Consider the following 19,519-nt stretch of genomic DNA (forward strand, 5'->3'; position numbering starts at 1 on the left):
CAACTTCAATAACATTAAACTTCCTCTTTTTAGGAAAAAACAAAATCCAGTCAACCATATTTTTATCTTTGCAGCCTGATAAAAGAAAACAACTTCTTATTAGGAACATGGGAATTAGATCTTTGATTAGTCTCTCATCCTGCCAGGCCTCATTTTTCATATATGCAGAATGACTAATTTTTTTAAAAGCACTGATCTTTCAGTGAACTGATAGAATTAGTAGTACAGTTTTCTTAGCTTTAGCTAAGTTAAGTCCACTCCTAGAATGGACTATTAAGTCCATTTCTCCTGCCACCATCAGAGAAGTCATACTGTCTATTGTATAAAGTAAAGCAGAGCCACCTGGGTGATAGGGAGGAGAAAAAAAGTTCACTTAGTTTTGCTAAATTCCAGCAGTAACTAATACAAAACTTAAAATATGCATCTTATGCCACAGCTAACAATACCAATTGGAATTTAGAGAGTACTTAGTTAGCTTTCAGCAGAAATATCATCCTACCCCATGCAACATTGGCTAATGTAAACATTTGAGATACAGAAAAAGAAATACTTCTTAGGAAATTGAGGTGATCATTCCCTAGTTACTCAATTTCTATCCCAATTGTTAAGCCATATGGTTAAAATACTAGCCACCACTTCCTCTTTGTGATACTTTAATTTTACTTTAGCAAGGGCTAGATTGGGGATCTGAGTACTGATGTCAGTTAAATGGTGTGGGTGTACTGTAACCCCAGCACTCTGTCAGAGGTGGGAAGACATCACAAATTACAACCTAGTCTGGGCCACTCAGCAACTCAGTGAGACCTGTCTTAGAGAGAAAAGGGACAGGGGTTTGGAATGTAGCTCAGTAGAATGGCCCTGAGTTCAATCTCTAGTTCCCTCTGCAAAATTTGTGTCAATTGTATAAATTTGTACAACTGAAATATCTAAACACGTTATTATTCTAAGTCCTTGGGAGGTCACTTCATGGAAAGGAAGTTATTTCTGATAAGGAAAGAGGGACAAGGTCATGGAACAAGGGCTTTTTCTCAGATAAATGTGCTAGGATGGTCCTATCCAGTGGGGGATGTGTAGTAACAAATAGTAAACAGTTGACACTTGGCCCTTGAAGTATTAGAAGTTTCCAAAGTCAGCCCTTATTTCCACTGCAGTGCTCTCTCAAGATACATCAGATATCAGTAGATAAAAATGTAAACCAGATCTACTCTGAGGAGCAAGGAAAAATTATAGCTAACTTTTATTGATCACTGACCTAACGTTATGCTCAGATCGGTATAGAATGTTTCCACATATTTGTTTTTACTTATTTATTTAGTTTCAGTCTTTTGAGACAAGATCTTGCTATGTAGTTCAGGCTAGTTCAAATACACTGTTTTCCTTCTGACTCAGCCTCCTAAGTGCTGGGATTATAGGCATTTACCACCACCCCCAGCCCACATTATTGGTTTTAGTTTGGGGTGTTTTTTTTCTTTGTTTTTATTTTGGTTTTTTTTAAACAAAAGTTTCCCTATGTAATTTATCCTGGCCTTGAATACTCTGGCTTAGCCCCATGGGGCCTTGAACTCTGTAGATCTGGTCTTCCTGCCTCAGCCTTCAGAGTTCTAAAATCATAGGTATGTTACGACACTGGCTTCAGACCACATAATTGTTATTGAAAACACAATATTCTCAACTCAAAATGAACATAATGAAAATAGAATTGATATAGGGGGATAAAACTCCTGACGTACTATATGTCTGATACGAGTTTGTGTTCTCTAAAATCGAAGAATGAATTTTAGGAGCAGTGGAGGTTAAGAGTAGGAATATTTATTGAGAGAAAACAACCGTCAAAGAGACAGAGGGGTCTGGAGTGGGTTGCCAAAGATTCTGTGTTTTCTTGGAATTTTTATAGAGTAAAACCATGAGGTAAGGTGGGTCTAAAGTTGGGGAAAACTAGGAACTCCCTATGTTTAGCCAATAAGAGTAATAGCTCAGGTAAAATTTATTAAATTGGGAACAAATAGGGAAGCGAGTCAGGTAGAAAGCAGGCATTCTTAGAGAGCTATGACTCTTCCCTAGGGATTGGAATGGTGACTCCAGACGTCTCAAGGTGATCCAGATTTAATCCCTAAGGATTATACTTAAGGGGGGTGGTTGCATTTGTTTTGCTGAGATATGGCCTACAGCAAGAGGTGTGTGTCTCCTGGAAGGTCATCAGGCATCTGGACCTCTGCCACCTAGCCCTGTGTGACTGCCTGTAATATTTCTAACTAGCTCGGTTGCCTGTAACAGTATCTGTCTCACTAATTTATTGAGGAAAATGGAGTGAAAGTAAGTAATGTATGAGGTGTGATCAACATATGGTCAGTGTTTAAATTTTTTAAATTTCATTACAGTAAGACACATTACCTTTCATCAGAGAATTTGGTCTTGCTTTGAACACACTTAGCCCATTGTTCTTAACACTTTGCAGAGCAGTTATAGAAGTTCTTTTTCATGAATGTCTTTTTGAAATGTGGTTTTATGTGTGTATATATATATTATATATATGGCAAAAGCAGCTAGTGAGTGTCGTACAGTGGAAAAACAGTACAGTCTTCATCCACCTTATTCACCAGATCTGACACTGTGAGACTTCTGATCTCTCCCCAAAGTTAAAGTGACCATGAAACAAACATTTTAACACATTCCTGCTTGCTTGAACTACTGATGGTGCATGCAAGACTGTCCCATCTAGCAGCTTGAACTATTTGTGGTATAAATGGATCTAACTACTTTTATCAGTCTTTTTACTAGTTGGTTGCTTTTGAATTTGACTGCCCAAATATTAATACTATTATATCAATTTAAATTTTTTCATAGTAATCAAGAAATCAACTACTTTAAATTAAAAGGAATTTATTTATATTCACAAATAGTTTATTAATAATTATCTGGATTTAATATGGAAAGCTAAAAGTATTCCATTGCTGGTGTACATAATACGCATTTACAACTGCACCACAAATTAGCTATATTGCAGTTTTTATTATACCATTTTAATGTTTTCCTCAAGAAACTGTAATATGATGACATCTGGTCTGCTAAACCAATACTTTTCTTTGCATTGTAGTTATCAAAGAACTCCTAAGATGTGGTGCAAGCTGCCAGATGGGACAGTATGCATGTACTGATCAGAGCTGCCTGCCAGTAAAACAAAAGGATTATGTCACCTGCTGGGCTTGATGGCTCATGCCTGTAATTCCAGGGCCCAGGAGGCTGAGATAGGAAGATCTTTGTAAATTCAGAACCACCCTGGGTTACAAACAAAGTAAGCTCAATGTCAACCTGAACTGCATAGCTAGACTCTGTCTCAAAAAGACAAAAAAAAGTTTCCTTGGTGGATGTGTTAAATTGATTTCACCATATTGTGGAAGACAGCCACAACAGCACAACTAAAGACACAAAAGAGGGCCTCCAGAACTACTTAAGAAAAGTGGCAACAAAGGTCAGATAAAGGTATTCAAAACCAGAGGGATTATCTTGAAGATTGATAGGAATGTGTCTTTTGCTGTAATTATTTTTAAAATTTAAACATTCACTGTATTTTTCAAGTACATCACATAGTTTCTCACAGACTATGAATGAATAATGAGAACAATATTATAAAAACTAGAGAAAAGAGAAATAAAAGTAAGTGAGGTAGGACCCATTCGCTTAGTCAAATGTTTCCTACCTTAGACAGTACGTTGAGTCTTGGGAATATAGAAGTAAGTAGGTTCTTTTCTCAATAGAGAAAATGTTGCAGCACCAACCAAGAGGGTAATTCAGTGGTAGGCATGCACTTAGTATATAGGACGCGCTGAGTTCAAAAACCAGCAACCCTCTTCCCCAGTTTGCTTATAAACACAGAATCATGACCTGTTGAGTTTAAATTACTTTTAAGAGGAGCTTGAAACCTATGACTGAAGTTTTTAAACCTGATGTTACCTCTTATCTGTTGTGCCTCACTTCCAGAAATGCTCTTTGCCGAACAGTGTTGTTACTGCTGGAGCAAGAATTCGTATCAAAGCTAACAGAATGTCTGCTGCCAAAATTACACTGTGTGTTCTTTCATTCTGAGCAAAGCTGAGATTACAAAACTCACATTGGCACTGATGTAGAAATAAGTGAATTACTCTTAGCTTTTGACGCACATGGAAACCACTTCTGTCCAGTGTGAATGGGAATACAAATATTCCTTCTTTAATGACCTGCCTGTTTAACAACTATTCAGACTTACAACCTGCCACTGAGACTTGCAATCAAATTACTTTTTGTTGGGGGTGCAATTCTGTACATCTTGTTCATAGAGCCTCAATGTCTTTTTTTTTTTTTTTTTTTTTTTTTTTTTGGTACATTACGCCTTGCTTATATAGTACTACAGTTTTTACTGACTACTGTTCTAAGCCATCTGTGACTAGCAGTGTTTTGGAAAGAACTGATCAAGCTAAATCATTGGCTTTTTAATAGTATGCATAAGATCATGTCACTTTCACTGAATTTAGAATTAAGGCTCTGAATTTAATGATCATTGACCCTAACTGTACATTAGAATCAAGTAGAAGGTCCCCCAATCCTATAGAATAAAATTAACTATGCTTAGCCTTTACCTTTAGAGAATCCAATTAAACTACTGAGGGTGGGGATGACCTGGTTTATGGTTTTTGGTTTTTTAAATTCCAACATGAATTTATTTTCTTGTGTGTGTGTGTGTGTGTGTGTGTGTGTGTGTGTGTGTATGTGTGTGATTTTCGTTTTTATCAGTACTAGGGATCGAACTCAAGACTGCCTGCTTGCAAGGCAGGTGCTTATGCCACTGAGCTAAACCCCCAGCCCCTTGAATTTATTTTTAATGACCTGTTTTTTATTTCTTTTTTTTTTTTTTTTTTTTTTTTTGGTCTTTTTCGTTTTTATCGGTACCAGGGATCGAGGGATCGAACTCACGACCGCACACTTGCAAGGCAGGCGCTTATGCCGCTGAGCTAAATCCCCAGCAATGACCTGTTTTTTGAAGTACTCGTCAGGTACTTTGTAGACTGTCCCCTATCTGAATTTTATCTGATGATGTTTGGAGGAGAACAAACCAGGGAATTCAAGCACTGGTTTTTATTACATCATCTTACAAGTATATACGTGCTTCAATAGCATTTATCACTGTTGATGTTGCTGTTGATCACCAGTCTGGGCTACATAGTGAGTTTAAAGCCAGCCTGAATTACATAGGGAGATTCTTTCTCAAAAAATAAAAAACAAGATCTTGGCATTGAGTACACTTGTTATTTTCTGGCATGTGTTGCTTGTATGCCCTCTCAGCTGACAGAGTAAAGACATGTGTGTGTTCTACATGGCCAGGTATGTATGGTTCCACATTCCTTTAATTCCAGTATTTGGAGGCTGAGGCAAGAGTATTGCTGTGAGTTTAAGGCCAGTTTGGGCTACATAGTAGGATTAAGGCCACCCTGAACTGCATAGTGACACTGTGTTGCAAAAAGAAAAAAAGAATGTTCTATATGTAACTATTTATACTTATATTAATAACTTACATGAGTCCATGCAGATGTCTGCAGCTCAATACTTCATGGATCAATCTAGCCTCCAATCTCCCACTTCAATGGTGAGAAAATGAGTTCAAATTATTTAGTTATTTAATTGTTTAGTTCCAGTGTACATACACAGATATGGAAAGTAACTCTTACCACCAGAGAACAGTGGTTATCTGTGGACCTTAGTTTTATAAACACTTATTTCCAAGGTTACTTAGGTAGCACCTTTTTGCTTACCTTCCTTAGTGAGTGTTCCATATATTTGTAATAAATTTGGATTCTTTCATCACAGGCTGTGTTCCATTTGTGGACCCTCTGGCCACCTCTATTTTTTTGTTTTATTTTGTCTTTCTGAGACAAGGGCTCTCTATGCAGTTCAGGCTGGCCTTGAGTTCACTTTGTAGCCTAGGCTGGTCTCAAACTCTCAGTGATCCTCCTGCCCCAGCCTCCCAAATTCTGGGGTTACAGGCATGTGTCAGCACACCCAGCTTTAATTTTTGTTCTTTAATTTATTCCACTTAGAGTATTCTGTAGGTTTTGATAAACACATAGTATCACATATCATTTGTTTCAGAATTTTGCATTTGTTGTTCTATCTATAACAGATTTCTCCATGGTTGGCACTCCCATCACCATTTTTTATTCACATTCCTGCTCCAATATTATCTCCTTGAGAAGTGCCCTCCCCCATGAGCATCCAATCCAAAGGACTCCACGAACATAATAAAATTCTGTTTACTTGCCTACTAAGTGTGTGTGGTTTGTTTTGGTTAGTCTCAGATTTTGTTGTGTGGTTTGTTTTGTTTCATTTTTGGCCCTACTGGAAATTGAACCAAGGCTTTTGCCCTGGGCTACATCTCCAGTCCTTTTTAAATTTTTGTCTTTTAAGACAAGGTCTTGCTATGCAATTCACACTGGCTTTGGGCTCACTTCCTAGCCCAAGCTGGTCTCTAATTTGCAACAATCCTGCTTTAGCCTCTTAAGTACTAGGATTACAGACATGCACCACCACGCCTGGCCTTTTTTAAAATTTTGACAGGGTCCCACTAAGTTACCAAGTTTCCCAGGCTAGGTTCAGATTTCTTGTTCGTTTGTTATTTTTTGAGACAAGGTATTGCTATATAATTATGGCTGGCTTTGAACTCACTTGTACCCAGGCTAGGATCAAACTCTGGGTGATCCTTCTGCCCCAACCTCCCAAGTGGATACCATCTTTTCTGCCTTCAAATATACCTTTAGAGCACAGGACTATTCTGTATTCTGGATTTGTAGAATACTGGATCAAGGAATATATGTTGATTAAAGAATAATCCTGGCCTAGGTGTGTCACTTGCTTATGTATGGTTTTAATACTGATGAGTAGTGATTATAAGCAGGATTGTTCAGTTGGGCTTCCTGTTCAACTGTGCCACTACTTATAAAAGGATTTCGCATGCAAATTAGGTTAAGTATGTCAATTTTCAGTTGTGTAATTACTGATTATTGTCTCCTATAGTATTTATAATCCTCCCATACTATTTACAGGATCTCTCTGTGTATCCCAGACTAACCTTAAACTCCTGATCTTTTTGCCTTAGCCTCCCAAGTACTTGAAAACTTGGATTGTAGGCATACACTGCCACACTCCACCATATGCCCCTTTTAAAAAATTATTTTAATAAGAGATTTAAAATATTGTTCCAGACCTGAGGATGGATCTCCAGGGTGGAGTGTTTCCCCTAGCATGTGCAGAGACTAAGGTTCAAAGTCCAGTATGCAAAAGCTCTGTTCCTAGTTAGGACTGTACATTAATACCATGAGTTTTCCTGTGCATTAGAATCAGCTGAGAACTTTAAAAAAACGAAACAAATATAAAACTAAAACAAAAATTACATTCTGGGTTTCATCCCTTTCTAAACTGATCGCAAACTGCTGTCAACCAGCCTGGTTTTGTGTGTGTGTGTGTGTGGTTTTTTTTTTTGGGGGGGTGGTTGTTTTGTTTTTTTTGAGACAGGATCCCACTGTGTAGTTCAGGCCACTTGAGTGCTGGGATTACAGGCATGTCCCACCAGGCTTGGCAGCAGCCTGGTATTTAATCAAAACATTTGAAGTTTCAAAACCCCAGTCTAGCTGGAAGTGTAGACCAGTAGTAGAGTGCCTACCTAGCATACAAAAAGTTCTGAATTGTTTCCTCACCATCTTAAAAAATCCAACCCCACATTTTCATCATACACAGTGAGATTTTGTGGTAATTTATAGAAAACCTGGGTGCTCTGCCACATTTTTGTAGATCCATCTCTTTGTCCCCGTGGTTGCTACCTAAGAGGAGCTTCATAAGGATAGAGACTGTCTTAAAACATCTCTCTAGAGTTTGCACATAGTAATAAACAGAAGAAGCATACAGTAAACATTTGTTAAATAAAAAAGGGTGAATGGCTAAGGAGAAGTATATGGTTTTGTATTGGGTCTTGAAGGAAGGCTAGAGTTTAGCTCTGTGGAATTTATGGACAGGAGAAGTGCACATGAATTTTTAGATTTAGTATTAGACATTACGCAGAAATAGTAACATAGAGACCAAACATGATGTTGAATACCTGCAATCCTAGCACTCCGGAGACTGAGGATACAAAGGGCGTTCAAGGTCAGCCCGAACCTTATAATGAAACCTTGTCTCAAAAAGACCAGGAAAAAAAGGAAAAGGAGAAGGAGGAAGGTGATGCATGCGTGTCTTACCAGCACCCAGGAGGCCAGGGTAGGAAGATCACCAACAGTTTGAGACCAATCTGGGTTACATAGTGAATTCAAGGCCAGCCTGAACTATATAGTGAGACCTTGTATCCCTCCCAAAAAAAGGTAATTCAAGACTCTGGCCAAAGGGCTGGGGATTTAGCTCAGCGGCATAAGCGCCTGCCTTGCAAGCAGGCAGTCGCAAGTTCGATGCCCGGTACCGATAAAAAAAAAAAAGACTCTGGCCATGAAAATGGAATTGTGAGCTGTGCATGGTGGCGCGCTCCTGTAATCCCAACACTTGGGAGACTGAGGCAGGAGAATTGTTTGCAAGTTCGAGACCAGCCCAAACTACAAAGTGAGCCCAAGGCCAGCGTGATCTGCATAGCAAGACCCTGTCTCAGAAAGACACACACACACACACACACACACACACATAAATGGAACTATGGTTATTGATATAAGATAGAATAAAAAATGAGTTGTTAGAATTTGATTACTCATGAAGTGTGGAGCTCTGAGATGAGGTTGAGGCTTTAGATTTTACCCTTGCCTGGATATTTTGGAAGGTAATGGTGTCACTAACAGAGTAGTTTAAAATGAAAGATTTGGGGTACTGGGATAGGCTCCTGGAAATGTGCTGCTGAATTCAGAAGTGGGTCCAGGGATTAAATTAGAAATCATCTATATCAAAAGGGTTTTGAAGGCTAGGGATTGACCTAAACATGTCAAGACAGTAGATTAAGAGAAGCAAATCAAGGACACATCTTTAGGGAACTGCCTACATTTAGAGGGGTAGAAAAGGTAGAGAAGGAGGTTCGGTCAGGGTAGATGTTAGCTTGGTACAGTGAGAGAAGGGTGGCAAAGCACATGTTATTACAGATTCCTTTTCATGAAAACTTTACATCATTTCCATTTTGAGCTAATTGGATACCATTAGATAAATAACATGACAAAAGCCGTGGTATTTTGCAGGAAAACCACAGTATATTCTATAAACAGAGCAATCGTTGGCTAGACCGAGAGACTGAAGGAATCTTATTTTTTTTTAAATTTGAAAGAATACTGATTTTAATTAGTAGTCCTCTTCAATTGAAATTTTCAGAGGAAGCATTTTTTAAAATATGTGTATGTTTCATATAGCTGAGTAGCTAAATTTGTAATCAGTCAGCATTAACCATACTTTAATCTCTGCCTTCAACATTTTACATGAAGTCTACTAGAAGTAAAAGTCCCATATCAACTCTGTTGGACTTTTTAAATTAGGTTTTATTGATACATTTTAGATAGCATAATGATCACAATTATCATAAATAATTTGTACCTGTACATGATATACTTGATTCTTTTTACTCAACGTCCCTCTCCTTCCTTTAGCCCCTCCCCCTCCCCATTTATAAAAGCTTTGTTTCCATGTTTTCCTTTCATTTATTTATTTTTCCTTTCTCCTCCTTTGTTCCCCTCCCCATTTGAACATTTTCCTCCTGTTTCACAATATCTGTAACATATATTGGTCCTTATTTATACGTGGTATTTACATGTATCTGATTTATTTCACTTAAGAATGTGGACTGAAGATGTGTCCATTTTCCTAGAACTGTCTTGAGCATGTCCTTTATGACAGAGTAGTATTTCATTGTATTAAAAACCCCATATCTTTATCTGTTCACAAGTTGATGAGCATTTGAGTTGTTTCCAAGATTTGGCTATTACAAACTGTGCCACTATAAAATCTGTTGGTTTTTTTCTAAGTAACTTTTTATCCTTTCTCCCAGGACCTGACTGGCATAGAATCTATGGATCAGTGCCGCCATACCCTGGAACAGCATAACTGGAACATAGAGGTATAGTATAGTAGGATTCATTTTAAGCTTATTTCTTTTCTCTGCTCTTACATCCAAAAACATATTTTTCCATAGCATGAATGTTTTCCCACAATAGAAATAAATGCTAAGCCTAGCTGGACATACTGGCAAATATCTATAATCCTAGCACTCAAGACCTGAGGCAGGAGAATCCCCTACAGTTTGAGGCCAGCCTGGACTACATAGTGAGTGCAAGGACAGCCTAAACTGCCTAGTGAAACCCTGTCTCAAAAAAAAGAAAAAAAAAAGCCAGATGTGGTGATGCATGCCTATAATCTCAGCATTCAGGAGACTGAGGCAGGAAGATCACCATGAGTTCAAGGCCAGCCTCATTACACAGTGAGACCCTGTCTCAAACAAACAAAAAACTTTTAAAAACGCTGAAGATAAAGCTCAGTGTATAGAGCCCTGGTTCTATTCCCAGCACCACAAAAACAGAACAAAAAAAGTATTGTATTTTCTGCATGTAGACCAGCAGTTCTCCCCAAGAAAACTGGCATTTCAGTTTATATAGGTTATAAAATTTATTCCTTCACTTAAAAAAAATTAAGGCTGGGAATATAGCTCAGTGTTACAGCACCTTATAAAAGACCCTTTCCCATCCTCAGGAAGATATATATTTGTAATCCTAAAAAGTTACTGGAATTCTAATGAGTTAATTCCAATCTGCCATTTTCAGTACAACCCAAGGTGAGAATAAATATGCTAAGACATATATACAGTTGTGGAGAGCTAAGGGATCCTAAGATCAGCAAGACATATGTTCACCAGAGCAAAGGCCTCGCCCAGAGCCCAATCCAGGTTTTAGTAATTTTCCATGAGGCATGTGGCTCAGGGATGTATGACAGAGTGTCAGTAAATATGACTGCCATGACTACCATGAGCTGGGCTAGATAGGAAGTCTGAGGTCACCTTTGCAATAAGCAGAGGACAAGAAATGTAGAGAGAGCAATCTGCATAACACAACTGAGGTAGTACCTAATAATTTGAGTTCAGTTCTGATATACAATCCTTTTTGCCCTGGGAAGTCATTGGCCTGTTTCCCAAGGCTCAGTCCCAGCTGGTAGCATGGAGCACGGCTCTCCATCTGGCCCAGTTCAACCACATTTTTGGGGAGTCACAAGGCGGGGTAACACTGACCTGTCACTTTACTTCAGAGATTACACTTCAGCTCGTCAGCTAGCCCAATTTACACAGCTTAAAGTCAATTGAAGGGACAAGGAAATAGCCTACCCAGCTCTGTACATATTAGTATATGGAGATAGGGCCCAGTTTATCCAAATTGGACATAATTGCTCTTCTTTTCAAGGAGAGTCATTTGGGTGGTTGCCCACATTGCCTGGCAAGTGAATGGTCCTGAGTTCGATTTCCAGCACCAAAAAAAATATAAGTAAATGATAAAAAGAACTATGGCTAGGGTGTAGCTCAATGATTGAGGACCTATACAAGGCCCTAAATTCTGTCACCACTGCCACCAAAAGAAAAAGTAAACTTATTATCATTAAAACATTTAAGCAAGCTTTTCAAGAGTCGAGGCAGAAAAATTACAAATTTGAGACCAACTTTAGCAATTTGGAACCAAGCTGTTTCAAAAATAAAAATAAACTAGGTATAGTAGGGCACACCTTGTAATCTCAGCACTCTAGAAAGTTGAGGCAAGAGATTTGGGCAAATTAGCAATTTATTGAGACCTTATTTTAGAATTTAAAAAATAAAACTATTACAAAATATGACTCGAGCTGTAGGCTAGTATGAAAGCCCTAGGTTCAATCTCTAGTACATTAAGAGATTGAAGGACTGTAGCTCAGTGATAGAGCACTTGCCTGGCATTGTACTGCAAGGCCCTGTATTTCATTTGCAGTAACAAAAAAAAAAAAAAAAAAAAATGTCTGCCTTGCGCTCTGAATCTTTTATGATGTCATAACTTCATGCATTGGTTATTTGGAAAATGTTTACTGAATTACAGATTTTCTAATATCTGTACATTTTACTAAATTAATATTCATTAATAACACTACTAAACTCATCAGAAAAGTCTTTTAAGTTTTAGGAAACTGTTAACCTCACAGTGGTAAATACTAGTTTTCCAAAATTCTAATTTTTGCTTCAGAGTTCTAATTTTATAACTGGCAGATGCTGTGCTATCACATTTTTTTTAAAAAAAGCTTTATTGATACATAATTCAGTGCTAAACAAATTATGTATTTGTAATGTGAAATCAATGGTTTTTAGTATATTTGCAAACTTACACAACCATCATGACAGTTTGTTGTTACTTTTTGTGGTGCTGGAGATCAAGGGCCTTCACCACCTCCCTATATTTATTTTGAGACAGTGTCTCACTAAATCACCAAGTTATTTACCAGGTTTTATTTAATTATATTATAATTTATTTAATTACCAGGTTGGGCTCAAAAATCTGTGATCCTGTCTCAGCCTCCCAAGTGATAGGCAGCTTGGTATGCTCCACCACCAGCACGCTTCACTGGCCAGTTTTATTTTGGTTTGGATTTGCATGTTCCTAATAGCTACATTCCTTTTTCTTTTCTCTTCTCTCTTTTTTTTTTAAAATCAGGATTTTGCTAATTTATTCAGACTGACCTTGAATCATGATAATCCTGTCTTGCCCTGCTAAGTAGCTGGCTTTACAGACTACACCACCACACATGGGTACAAGAATTCTTTATATAGTCCAGATACTAAATCCTTATCAGAAATATGACTTACAGATATTTTCTCCCATTCTGTGAGTTGTCATTTGAGATTGTTCATTTTTGTTTTGAGATAGTGTTGCTTTGTAGTTCAGACTGGCCTTGAACTTGCAGCAGTCCTCCTACTTCAGCCCCTTGAGTCCTGGGAATTCAGGTGTGTGCCACCATGCCTGACTCTCTGTCTTTTGGTTCTTTGAGTCAGGGTCTTTATACATAGTTCAGGCTGGTTTTCAGCTCATATGTAGCCCAGGCTGGCCTCAAATTCATATGTGTCAGGCTCTAGAGTCCTGAATTACTTTCTGAATAATGTCCTTTGATGCACAGAAGTTTTTATTTTTAGTGAAATACAGTTTTGTTGCTTATGCCTTTAGTATCATATCTAAAATATCATAGCCTAATCCGTGATCGTCAACATTAGTACCCTTGTTTTCTTTTTAAGAAGTTTAAGCCAGCAGGTGGTATACACCTGTAATTCCAGCACTTAGGAAACTTGAGGCAGAAGGATCAGTGAGTTCAAGGCCAGGCTGGGCTATAGAGAGTGACCCTGTCTCAAAAAACAAAATTTCTATAATTTTAGTGTTATATTTGAGTCTTTGGCATAGTTTGAGTTAGTTTCTGTGGGTTCAACTTTTTTTTTTTTAATGGTAGCAAAGTTTATTTGAAAAAGTAAAGCAGTAAGGGAGACCTGGCTCTGCAGAGCAAATGTGGGCCAGGTAAAAGAGGAAAAAGTAGGATAAAAGTACATCCTGGAAGATGCAGGACGGGCTATCACAAGGAAAGACACCATAGCCCAATGGTTCACCTTTTTTTCCTTGTAAATCCCAGCACCATTTATTGAAGATTATTCTTTCTTCATTGAATTGTAAAATTAAAGGGCTTTCTAGAATTAGGCATACTACAAAATTTGAAGCCAGCTGTCAAATTTAGAGGGCATGTAGCTTTCCCAGAGGTCACTGTGATTTTTTTTTTTTTTTTTGTAGTGGGATTCAACTCACAGCCTTGCACTTTTCAGGCATGTAGTTATGCCACTGAGCTAAACCCCTCCTGTCACTGTCATCCTGACACTGATTTACATATGTGTTTAGAGACATTACAAAACCACCCTCAGATTAGAGAACTCACTGAAAGCTGTTACATTCATAGTTACAGTTTAATTTAATTTACAGTTTAATTACAGAGAACCTGGTATAGATGAAATCAACTAAAGCAGCGACCTCTAAACGGTTTGCACTAGAAAACTTCCACACTCTTCTTTCATCTTCTTTCATGGAGTCACGATGTATTACTTTTGTTTGTTGAGACAAGGTTTCACTATGCAGTTCAGGCCTTGAACTCCAGGCTGGCCTCCAACTCATAATAGTCCTCCTGCTTTAACTTCTTCATAAGTGCTGGGATTATAGGTGTGCACTACCATGCCCAACTTTGTTTTTTTAACTTTTATTTTGTGATGAGCTCTTACTAAATTGCCCAGGCTTGACTCAAACTTGGGATCTTCCTGCCTCAGTTTCCTAGCCTGATAGGATGATAGGTATGTACTACCACACTGGCCTCAAATTCCTTGTGTTTGGTTTGGTTTTAGAGACAAGGTCCACTATATAGTTTAGGCTGGCTTTAAACTTTCAGAGATCTTCCTGCCTCAGTCTCCCCAGTGCTAGGATTACAGACATAAAGCACCATAAACCAGTTCATATCCCCGCTTTAAATCACATAGTTGGCCTTTCTGACGTGGCTAGTTACCAACCTAAAACTTTTGAGTGAAAAAGTGCCAACTATAGTGCAGTAATAATATAGTACTCCTGTTAGGTGTGAGATAGAGTACTTTCCGGGCATTTCTTCACGTATGGCCAAGTTTTTCATATCCTGGGACAAATAGCAGTTTTCAGCGACAGAGGTGAGATAAGAAAAGAATAAAGTTTCTTTAAAAAGCCAAGTACTTGGCCGGGTGTGGTGGCACACACCTGTAATTCCAGCACTCAGGAGGCTGAGGCACAAGGATTGTTGGAAGTTTGTAGCTACAAAGTGAGCTCAAGTCCAGCCTGAACTGCATAAGAGATCTCAGCTCAGCTCAGCTCAGCACAGCTCATCTCAAAAATACCCACTTACCCCCAGAAAAAAAATAAGAAAAACAAGTACTAGTGACCTTCCAGAAGTTGTATTAGAGTTTTTATCAATTCTGAGCATTATTGTTCATCTTGCATATGCAGAGCCTGTGGCTAAGTTGAACAGTTCTTGTAAGTGATGGTACTAGGATTCAGACTTACGTTTCTGTATGCTCTAGCTCTCTGTCAGACATCAACTATCAGGACTGCGTTAGTGTACAACTCCAGGGCCCCTTTCCACATTTTCACACTGTAGCTTGTCTTGGGATTATAGAGTGAAGCATCTTATTTTCTAGTGAAGCAATATATATATACATCTGTCTAATAAAAACAGTATGCTTGCTTCATTGGTATACCTTCCATATAAGTTTATCTCTTGTATGTGAATTCTTAGTGCCTCTCAGGACAACATGTTAAAAAATCCTTAAAAGGGGCTGGGGATTTAGCTCAGCGGCATAAGCGCCTGCCTTGCAAGCAGGCAGTCGTGAGTTCGATCCCCGGTACTGGGAAAAAGACAAAAAAAAAAAAAAAAAAAATCCTTAAAAATATACTCAGGTGAGCCAAGGGTTTAGCTCAGTGGCACAAGTACCTGCTTGGTAAGTGTGAGGTCCTGAGTTCGATCCCGGGTACAAAAAAATACACATGCCTTTATATAATGATCTCCCTGTTTCGAGAGTCAAAACAGTAGTTTCCTCATCTCTTCTGGATTGATTTGAGTATCACTAAAACTTACTAACTCTTCTTTCCTTCTCAGGCTGCTGTACAAGACAGACTGAATGAGCAGGAAGGTGTACCAAGTGTTTTCAATCCACCTCCTTCCCGACCCCTACAGGTTAATACAGCTGATCACAGGATCTACAGCTATGTTGTCTCAAGACCACAACCAAGGGTAAGTCATTTTGAAGCTGGAACTTCCTCTTTGTTATTTTATGCACTCAACTCACTTATTTATAGTGATCTGTGTATGACTGGAGTGAAAGAAATGTTCAGAATTAACCTCCTTCCCCCAGTACTAGAGATCAAACCCAGTTGTGCACTGAGCAACATCCAGCCTTTTGTGTTTGGAGACAGGATCTTGCTTAATTGATCAGGGTACCCTTGAATTTGTGGTCCTCCTTTCTTGGTCTCCCAAGTAGCTGGGATTATAGTTGTGTGCCTCTGCACCTGGCCTCATTTTTCACTCTTTGCCTATTAGTTGAATCATTCTTTTTTTTTTTTTAATTTCTTTTGTCTTTTTGAGACAGGGTCTCACTGTGCAGTTCAGGCTGGCCTTGAGCTCACTTCGTAGCCCAGGCTGGTCTCGAACTCACAACGATCCTCCTGCCTCAGCCTCCCAAATGCCTGTTACAGGTGTAAACCACCACACCCAACTCAGTTGAATCATTCTTGCTGTGCCATGTTTTTTTGGGTATCTGGATAGGTTAGTTTACAAATCTAAAATGTTTACAACCCGCTTGATAGATCTCCCACTTTTAAATTAGAATTTGTTGACTGAGTTCTTTGTTGCTTCAGTGTACTTTTAGCTACTTTGAAAAAATACATGGAAAAAAAAGTACATAGAATCTTTGGGGTCTTCTCCACACCTTTGAATTTAGTTTTTGAGTTTTTTTTTTTTTTTTTTTTAATTTTTAAAATTCTATTGGTACCAGGGATCAAACTCACGACTGCCTGCTTGCAAGGCAGGCACTTAAGCCGCTGAGCTAAATCCCCAGCCCCTTGAATTTAGTTTTGAAGGTATAGTGGCAAAAAGGTAGTTCATTTAAACTTAACAGGCATTTAAGGGTACTCCAAAACAGGTATAAAGGGTCACAGCGAGTTTGAGGCACAGTGAGTTTGTGGCTCTATAGTGAGTTCAAGGTTAGCTTGATTTACATAGCAAGAACTCATCTCAAAAAAACAAAACCAAGCATTCCAGTTACCTGATAATTTTGTTGTTGGGGATCTAAAGACAAAAGACCAGTTAAATGATGCATGCTGGTAGTGCCAGCTGCTTAGGATGCTGAGACAGAAAACACAAATTCATGCCCAGCCTAAGCAAGTTGTTAGTAGAACCTCATCTCAAAATAAAAAAGGATGGAGATGTAACTGTGGTAGGGCGTCCCTTATTTCAGTAACCAGTAACCTCCTCACCCCCTCCCCAAACTACCCTTCCCATTTCAAATTTAATTTTTCAGTCTGATTAGGTCTGTGTATACTGAACAACTATGGGGTGGCAGGGTTAAAACAGGGTCTCACTATGTAGGATTATGTTTCTGTTGTTGTTGTTCTTGTCTTGTTTTTTTTTTTTTTTTTTTTTTGTCTTTTTTGTTTTTATCGGTACCAGGGATCGAACTGACAACTGCCTGCTTGGAAGGCAGGCGCTTATGCCGCTGAGCTAAATCCCCAGCCCCCGTGTTCTTGTCTTTTTGAGACAGGATCTTGCTATGCAGTTCAAGCTAGCCTTGGTTCACTTTGTAGCCCAGGCTGCTCTCAAACTTGCAACGATTATCCTACCTCAGCCTCCCAAGTGCTAGGATTATAGGCGTGCACCACATTATGTAGTTCAGACTGACCTTGAACTCACTATTGTAGCCAAGGCTGGCCTCGAACTCTTAGTGATCCTTGTGCCTCAGCCTTCCAAATGCTTGGATTACAAGTGTGTGCCACCATGACTGGCCTAGCAACCTATTTTATTTGTTTTTTTAATTAGATTTTTTTGGTACATTTTAGATACTCATAATGATCACATTCATCATAGAGAATTTGTATCTGTACATGATATAACTTGTTTTTTTTCCTATTCCTGTATTCTCCCTTCAACTGTTTCTCCTTTTCACATTCACACAGTTTTGTTTCAATGTTTTCCTTCTTTTTTCTCTTTTTTTTACTTTTCCCTCCTTCTTCCCCTCTCCTTTGTTCCCCTTCCTATTTGAACATTTTCTTCCTATTTCATAATATTTATTATACATTTTGGTCCTTATGTACACTTTTGGTTTCTCATACCAGAAAAACAGTGGGTATTTATTTACACGTGTCTAATGTATTTCACTTAAGGAGTATGGACTCAAGGTGCATTTGTTTTCCTAGAAATGTCTTACGTGTATCCTTCTTCATGGTAGAGTAGAACTCCACTGTATAAAAAACCACATCTTTGGGGCTGGGGATTTAGCTCAGTGGCATAAGCGCCTGCCTTGCAAGCAGGCAGTCGTGAGTTCGATCCCTGGTACCGATAAAAATGAAAAAGACAAAACAAACAAAAAAACTACATCTTTTTTTTTTTTTTTTTTTTTTTTTTTTTTTTTTTTTTTTTAGAAAATCCCCATTATCGATTCATGAGTTGAAGAGTGCTTAGGCTGTTTCCAAGATTTGGCTATTACAAATTGTGCCATTATAAAAATAAATGTGCATTCATCACTGTGGTATGATGCTTTTAATTCTTTTGGGAAGATACCCAGGAAGAGAATGACTTGGTCAAATGGAACCTCTAATCCTAGTTTTTTGAGAGATCTGCACACTAATTACCACGTGGCCTAAAACCTGTTTCAGACTCCCATAAGAAAATCTGGAAAGAATCAAAAGAAATTGTTAATATGGCTATGTTAGGGAAGTAAGAGTGAAGTAGTGGTAGGGAAGTGATACAGGTATTACAGGTGAGCACCACCATGCCCAGCTAGATCTGTGTATATTAATAATGAACTCCAAAGAACTTCTTGGAGTTTCTTATTTTTGAGCTTACACTAACCTCTTACATTTGTATTTAGAATCTTTTTTTTTTTTTTTTTTTGAGACATGGTCTGTGTGTAATGCAGGCTAGCTTTGAACTCACTATCCTAGGTTGGACTCATAGCAGTCCTGGCTTAGCTTCCCAAATGCCAGCATTATAAATATGTACCACCGCACCTAGCTACAGTTAGAATTTTAAGAAAATACTTCTTTTAATGTTAGAGGAGTTAAAGGAGAAAATGTTTCATTTTGGCTTGTGCTTTCATAGAGTTCAGTCCATGATCTGCTCAAAGGGTACATCCTGGTGGAGCATAACTGAGGAGAGCTATTCATCCCATCATAGCCATGAAGCAGAGAGCAGGGAGAGAGAGAGAGAGAGAGAGAGAGAGAGAGAGAGAGAGAGAGAGAGAGAGAGATCGGAGAGAGGAATAAAAGTACACCGCCTCCATCACCTACCTGGTCCAATCTGGCCCCACCTATTGTACTTTAGGAGGTAGGGCGTAGTTAGAGGAGGTGAAACAGGTTATCCATTGATGACTGTATTGTCCCTATGATCCATTCTTCTTCCAAAAGCCCTACCTCTGAATACATGAGACTTTAGGGAAACATTTTTTTTATCTAAACCACAACAATAAGTAAAGAATGAAAGTACAATAACATAGCAAGACCATGCTGATGAGTAAAATAAGAGTTGAGTAAGTTGAGTGTGGTGGTACACACTTGTAATCCCACCACAAATGCAAGGCCATCCGGGACTATATGGTGTGAGACCCTGTCTTAACAAAACCAACCTTGTCCCCTAAAAAAACCAATAAGCACTTATGTACTGTGGCTGTAACTTTGCAATTAGAGGTACAACAGAATTAGAAAAGATTTATTTTTACATCACA

At 38.5% G+C, this 19,519-nt stretch overlaps 1 protein-coding gene across 3 annotated transcripts in view; it reads left to right on the forward strand.

Annotated features, from left to right (window-relative positions):
- The window catches only part of Faf2 (Fas associated factor family member 2), a 61,290-nt gene that overhangs the window by 22,727 nt on the left and 19,044 nt on the right, over window positions 1–19,519 (forward strand). For all 3 annotated transcript variants that reach the window (XM_063230816.1, XM_063230817.1, XM_063230815.1), the window contains exons 2-3: window positions 10,028–10,096; window positions 15,682–15,816. In XM_063230816.1, the coding sequence (XP_063086886.1) occupies window positions 10,028–10,096; window positions 15,682–15,816 (204 nt within the window). The remainder of the gene's footprint in view (window positions 1–10,027; window positions 10,097–15,681; window positions 15,817–19,519) is intronic.

This window comes from Cavia porcellus, unplaced genomic scaffold, assembly GCF_034190915.1.
Source record: "Cavia porcellus strain 051 isolate PalLab524CR breed Dunkin Hartley unplaced genomic scaffold, mCavPor4.1 scaffold_19, whole genome shotgun sequence".
Classification (NCBI taxonomy): Eukaryota; Metazoa; Chordata; class Mammalia; order Rodentia; family Caviidae; genus Cavia; species Cavia porcellus.